Source organism: Apium graveolens, chromosome 11 (genome assembly GCF_009905375.1).
Source record: "Apium graveolens cultivar Ventura chromosome 11, ASM990537v1, whole genome shotgun sequence".
NCBI classification, from domain to species: Eukaryota; Viridiplantae; Streptophyta; class Magnoliopsida; order Apiales; family Apiaceae; genus Apium; species Apium graveolens.
The window spans coordinates 32,186,880-32,193,858 of NC_133657.1; the positions used below are offsets into that span (position 1 = coordinate 32,186,880).

General features: G+C 32.1%; 1 protein-coding gene across 17 annotated transcripts; it reads right to left on the reverse strand.

Moving 5' to 3' along the window:
- Positions 1-2,895: 2,895 nt before the first annotated feature.
- On the reverse strand, positions 2,896-6,771 carry LOC141697113 (uncharacterized). 17 transcript variants are annotated; one of them, XM_074501341.1, is made up of 9 exons: positions 6,666-6,768; positions 6,465-6,503; positions 6,202-6,236; positions 5,746-5,894; positions 5,220-5,329; positions 3,690-3,816; positions 3,523-3,576; positions 3,280-3,390; positions 2,896-3,201 (listed from the first exon to the last, which is right to left on the reverse strand). In XM_074501341.1, the coding sequence occupies exons 4-7, from the start codon at positions 5,789-5,791 to the stop codon at positions 3,551-3,553; spliced, it is 309 nt and encodes a 102-aa protein (XP_074357442.1). In that variant the 5' UTR covers positions 5,792-5,894; positions 6,202-6,236; positions 6,465-6,503; positions 6,666-6,768; the 3' UTR covers positions 2,896-3,201; positions 3,280-3,390; positions 3,523-3,550. The 17 variants fall into 17 exon arrangements, 6 of the variants coding, with proteins under 6 accessions (XP_074357442.1, XP_074357440.1, XP_074357441.1 ...); XM_074501339.1 differs by lacking the exon at positions 6,202-6,236; XM_074501340.1 differs by having other exon boundaries at positions 5,746-6,325.
- Between the last annotated feature and the right edge of the window lie 208 nt (positions 6,772-6,979).

The window sequence follows — 6,979 nt, forward strand, 5'->3', positions numbered from 1 at the left end:
AAAACAAGATTTATTTTGAATAATAGCAACATGTTATGAGAAAGTTCATAAATATTCGCCATATATCTCGAAGAAAGGTTCAGAAGGACTTGCCTTATCATAGATGATTTCCAACTTTACTTGTACTCATCTAACAATTCTACTCATCAATCACTTTCCTTATTTTCTATGCCTTGCTTCTATTCGTCAATCACTTGCCTTCTCTTTCTATGCTTCAATTCTATCTACGGATCATTGACTTTCTCTTTCTATGTCTTGCTTACTCTTCTAGGCATCATAATCATCTATCAATACTCAATCTTATACTATTCTAATCATCACATAGTCGTCATAAGCTTTTATCTACCCTACATTTTACCCAAATCCGATTTACGGATTGAAAGTTACAGCAAAAACAGTCAAATAATACACAAAAAATCCTTTTATTCAGCAATCAGGTCATATATAACACATAGCACGTAAGATATTCAATCCAAATAATTTTCCAAAGAAGATTCGGGGTCAAAATGATTTTCCAGGTATTTATTACGAATTTTTGAACATTTTTCAGAATTAAAATTGGACTCCGAATCATTTTATAATTAAATAATAGGGTTCGAACTCCCGAATTTGACTTTAAAATAATTTTATAATAATTATCGAGTTTTGAAAATAATTTAAAATAATATTTTACAACTCGAAACTATTTTTCAGAATTTTCAAACCAAAAATAGATAATTAAATCCAATTAAATAATCAATTAAAATTAATTAATAACTAATTAAATTAACTAATCAATTAATATTTAAATTAATTGACTAATTAAATAATTAATTATCAACTAAAATTAATTAATTAAATAATTAAGATTTATTTTTAAATAAAAATGATTTTCAGAATAATATTAATGAATTTTCGAGTTTTAAATAATTAAAACTGATTTTCTGAAAATAAATTAAATATAAATATGATTTCTGAAAATAATTAAAACAGGAATCTTAATTTGTAAATTTTAAAAACTAAAGTACTGATTTTGCAAGACAGGGAAACTTCAGGGGGTCAAACTGCAGTTTGCCCCTGTCGTCTTCCCAGTCCTCAGCTCCGGTGGTTGGCCGCCATTAACGGCGGCCACCAAGCTCTCCGGCCACCTTCAGAACAACCCAGAACTCGGCCAAAACAATAGGGTTGCATAATTACTCCCCAAGAAACTCAATTACACAATCAAATCGTGCAATAAATCAACCATTTGGCCGGAAAACTCGTCGGAACATTTCCGCCGCCGCTAACCTCATTTTTCCGATCTGCTCGAACAACACTCTATAAATCAAACAAAAATTACGACTCCATTCCTGAGAATCTCCTGAATGCATTGGTGGTCACGGTTTTCACCCAGACTCAACATAATAGAAACCCCTAATTTCGAATTAATAAAATTCAAGAACATAAACCCTAGTTCTTCATGCAGAGAATCAAACATCAATTTATATGTGTTATTGAACTCAATTTTTGACATATAATATACCAAATTGACCAGGAAGAAAAGATCTACACGATTATGCCATCAAATCATATCAAAAACATCAAGAACAAAAATTCATAATTTAATCCATAATTAATTCGAATTTAAATAATTAAATCAGAAAAATACCTTGATTTCTGGGAAAAAACAGATCGTTGATTCAGAAAGAATATTTCAAGAGCTTCGTTTTGATATATTGCACGCCCGAATCGGAGTTCGATAACGCCTTCGTTTGTGCGATTGATTTTCAAGAATACGGTGTTTTAATAAAATTTTCTCTGGTTTTTCAGGGTTTGTACTGTCTGGTTATGATTTTAAGCGTGAAAATGAAATAAGAAATGGCTATTTATATTTACGGAATATTAGTACGTTCTGTATCGTGTTGGATCGATAAATACGTTCATTTTGGATAAACATTATCCTTTTCGGATAAACACTATCCTGTTTTGTATAAGCACTATCCTGTTTTGGATAAACGTTATACTATTTCGGATAATTATCAAAACTGGCTTTTATAAAACGATTATACGAAGATAATGTTATCGAAAAGGGTTAGCGTATCGAAAATATCACGCCGGGACGGGTCAAACCGTAATCCAGATCGAAAAAGTCAAAACACGAAAAATGTCCGGAATTACGAGATTAGGTTAGGAAGGAGTTTTCGGAAGAGTTTCGGGTTATAAAAACGTAAAAACGGTCGAGGTTAGACGATTCCCGGCTTTATAAAATAATTTTGTAATTATTCAGAAAATAGTTAATAATTCGTAAATCAATATAAAATCATATAATACTCCAAAAATTACCAGAAAAATACCTTAATTCTCTATATTTTATTCTGGACATAATAAAATTAACATACCTAGACTATGAACATTCAAATAATATCACCAATCATCAAATAATTCACCAAAAATCACATAATAATCATTTATTGATAAAAATAATTACACGTCATGTCCCGGATATTACATCCCCCTAAAAGATTATGTCCTCTGAATCGCACTAAGGATCAGATAATGATATATTCACTAAGCCATAAGTGGGCTATTGTAATGCCTAAATGGTGTTACAATAGTCCCTAAAAGCGTTACAATAGGTCTATTGTAACACCAGGGGGCGTTACGTATACGAGCATTACAATAGACACCCTAATGTAACACTTCACTGATCTATTGTAACAGAGATGAAAATGTTACAATAGGCACCTACTGTAACACTGACAGGCCCAAATGTAACACAAAATGAGTGATACAATAGCTTTATCAAGATTGCATAAGTGGGACCACATGTTGGTCCCATATAACTTATTGTCACAGTCTGTTCTATCAATTGTAACACCAATCTTTTTAATTAAGTAATAGTAGCATTTGTAATCTAACACTAAATTAAAACATACATTACACTATAATAGGCATATATAACATTTAATTTTAAAATTTGAAATACATGTTTTGTTTAAAATCTACAATACATATCCAAAATATTACAAACACCGCATAAAATTACAACAATATACGATCGATCAATTAACCATACTCCAAGCATATCCAATCTACGACGAAGGTTATTAATACTTTGCAGCTATGTTGATTCCCTTCTTCCCATAACAAGCACAGTTCCAAATCCGTCCGCAGGGCACTAAAATAATCAAATATACTAAGCATGCAAACTTTAACTGTTCACAGGAGATCTGTATCTCCATCCTGCATACATGTGAATCATCAATTAATTGCACAGCTATTTGCAAAAAGGAGAACATGATATATTTATATGTATCTCACCTGTTCAGTGAAAGCTAATAAAAATGGAGAATATATCTCCTGCCCATAAGTTCGACGCCACTTAGCTCCCTCACCAAGGGGATCAATTCTAAGATAATACTTCCCTTGTATCTGCAATTATGAATGTGAACTTATAAAAAACACTGTAAATGAAATCATTTACAGCCAAATTAAAAGAAAAGAATATATATTAGAAGACTACTTATAGCAGACCAAATGATATAAGTAGAAAACCCGACATACGCGGCTGGAAAAATGTATTGCCCGGTCATCAAAAAATTAGAAAGTAGCAACAATCTGCACATTGTTTATTATTCGAATGACAGAACCACCTACAGTATATCTATTCGACAAAATAACTTAAACATTAAACAAAACAAAATAATATTCAAAAGGTATGTTATCCTTACACGATTGCAGTGATATCGCCCCTCTCTTCAGCTCATGAAAGTAGCGACGAACTTGATAAGAACGAAAGCATTTCTGCACCTCAATTGTACCTGCTAGAAAAACCTCTTCCCTTGTTTCCTCTAAATTCTGAGGCACAAAATATGTTAAACAAGATTTCATAAATGCGGATATTGAGTACCATTGCAACTGTACTAAAATGCAATACTAAAATTTCAAAAGCAAGACTTACATAATTACTTCTCATTATCCCAGGTCCTAAAATGAATTTCTAAATTTAATGTCATTAAAAAAATTCTTAAAATTAAGGTTGCTTTTTATTTCATTTGATTTCTTTTAGCCAGAAGACCGGTGTTGTCCTTGAATTTTCCAACAACGAAAAAAAGAAGAAAAATGCTATAAAATATGACACTTAATAATTTATGGAAGAACTGAGAAGCATAGATGCATAATATGCACACACATATAAAGTCAGAATTAGCAAGGATCATAGAAAACCACGACAACCAAATTATGAAAATTTGTTGTGCAGAACCTCCGATTTCCACAAATTATACGGTTTTCCAATTCTCATTTGAATCAAATAAGCCATGAGTAGCGAGGTAGAGGAGAATTTAACTGTGGAGCATCAGCTCCATTTGCCCATCAATAATGCTGGAACCCCCCACCGATCTATCGACCAAAATCGAAACTTCGATGCTATCATCTTTCAAGTACCTACCTTTTGATGGAACAAAAGGTATTGCATGAAGATAGCCTAGAGAACCAAAAGTAATCAAATAATATGAAAAAAATAACCAAAAACAAAGAAATGTGAACTTAATGGACTACTTGGCAACAAAAAAGTGCCAACAGCAGCATAGTACAACACATTTTCAAGTCTCTAGCTAGAATATCAAATAAAGCTATATCTTATAACCAAGGGTAAATCCAGTACAGCTAGATTTCATCAGATTTTTTTTGCATAAATATAACTTGAGCAACTCTTTCTCTTCTGATCAGCTTAAATTTCTATTTTTTGGTAAATGTCAAAATAATGCATGAACTAATTTTTTTTTCATTTTTTTGCTAATATGGGCTGAGCATTCTACTTTTAGAAGAGAGAAAACTAATAAAAATAGATTGTATAAAATAAATGAAAAACTCTGGATACAATAATTACCTACAGAGCTTGTATAAAAAGGTTAAATAAACTAAACACTGCAGAAGCAGTACCTACAAGTTACTCTGATTCAGGATAAAACTGTCTTTTAAATCTGTATCAAGGGACACAAATAGGATAGGGAGATAAAACTATCAAAAGCTGGCATTAGAAACGAAGCAGAAAAGCACTTTAGGCTATAACTAAGACACAACAACAAAATTAATTCATAAAATTACTAACACTTGTGCATCAGTGCATGCATCGGGGACATGAAAATATGTTTATTTCTGTAGAAGAAGGTAACAAGTTATGTAAGTACCGCGTATCTAGAATGTATCTGTAACAATAGAGAAGAGAAAGTTAATTTCATAAGTGAAGAATGAGTCACCTCCAGTACAATGGTTGGCTCGCAAACATCATGAGCATTAAGGCCAATCACAATAGCCAGCTCAACCTCATAATCAAATGATAACAATGGATGTGGCGCTTCTATTGTGCCTCCATATGGCAAATGCAACTATGTTAGCCTATTTAAAAAAGCACTAAAATTATACATATACTTGAATATTAACAGAGAATTAAGAATATTGTTAAAAGGCTATTTAGGACAAAGTGCAGTTAAATATTACTAACTTGCTGTACATAATAATTACTTACATCTTGTTGAACAGTAGATTACTAACTGAGAAAATAAACATACATGTTTTGAGTGATTCGAGCAACTGATCACAAGACAACTAGTGCTAAGTACATACATGTTTACGAAGCCTATATTACACAAAATTCACAAAAAAGAAGTGTTACTGCTTTCCAGGAAACTACTGAATTTGTATTCTACATTAAGGTGCAATGTCTTTAGTCAACAAGAAACAAACTCTACAGGAAAAAATCAGCATAAATCAGTGGTACCTTACCTCCAGCAGTGGCTCCAACAAGCGCTACAAACAGCAGTAAAGGCATCTCAAACACAGATCTCTCACTTTCACATGTTTCAGCCAGGGCTTGACGAGGAGTATAACCTCAGGATATTAGTAATAGTAAGTGCCAAAGTGGAGGACCTTATCTGCCAATCAAACAAAGTAGCAATGTGAATATAAGACCGTTATACTTTTTCACTAATTAAACTAAACCGTCGTCATGTGAACAGAGTTAAATTGAATCAGGCATAACCAAAAGAATAGAAACAACAAAAGAAGGTAATTAACACATTGTCACATGTAATATTAAAAAATCAATTTGAACTCCCAGCAAGACAACAACTAAGCAGCAACATAACATAATTCAAGTCCAAGTGTATATATAAAAACAAAACATACTCCAACTATTTGACAAAAAACACATTACTAAATAGGTGCTCAAGATTTCAAAACCTCTTGAAGAACTCTTGCAGCACTGGAATGACTCTCTGGGCAAGGATACACCGGTGACATAATGTTCATCGACGAAATGGATAGTAGGCCAAATAAAGTGCAAGTGATAAGAAACCAGAACATACTCCAATTATTTGACAAAGAACAGAACATAAATTATAAATTATTGTTGGTAAATTATATAGGAGGAAAAGAGTTAACAAATACAAGTATTAACATACTTAATTATGCCCGTTCACAACAACAAAAGAAAGCTAAAATACCTGAAATCGAAACCCCCGATTCGAGGATATGAACAAGCCCTAAAAACAACAATAAGGAGCAATTAGTTGAAATTTAAATAAATACAAGTCCTAATTGAACTCAAAATTGAACCCCTAATTTAAAGAACGAGGTTTAAACCCTTAATTAATCGAGCCCTTTATACATACTATCAGGTTGCAGACAGGATATAGTGAGTTTACCGGTGAGATTTTGAGAGAGGGGGTGAGACCTCGTAAGGAGATGGAGAGGCACTAGAGTGAATAATGAGGGGGGCGAGAAAAATTAAAGTTACTCTGGGGGCGGGGCTTTTACCGCTCTAATAATTCACATGGCTGTACAATTAATTTTTTATTTGGGCAAATTTCATTTTCTTTTATTTTAAATTCAGTAAATAAATATTCCAACTAGTATTTAACTTGTATCCTAATTATTAAAAAAAATAAATTACTTTCATGCAAAATAATTTTAATAATAAATTAATATTTATTAAACAATGAACCACCAAAATTACTTT

Excerpts from the sequence above, each read along its gene's own strand:
- LOC141697113 (XM_074501337.1), bottom strand. The coding sequence starts at position 5,791 with ATGCCTTTACTGCTGTTTGTAGCGCTTGTTGGAGCCACTGCTGGAG. Across the intron at positions 5,330-5,745 it reads TGTTGGAGCCACTGCTGGAG|GCACAATAGAAGCGCCACAT; the intron begins GTAAGGTACCAC and ends TGCCATATGGAG. Across the intron at positions 3,817-5,219 it reads AGCCAACCATTGTACTGGAG|AATTTAGAGGAAACAAGGGA; the intron begins GTGACTCATTCT and ends TTTGTGCCTCAG.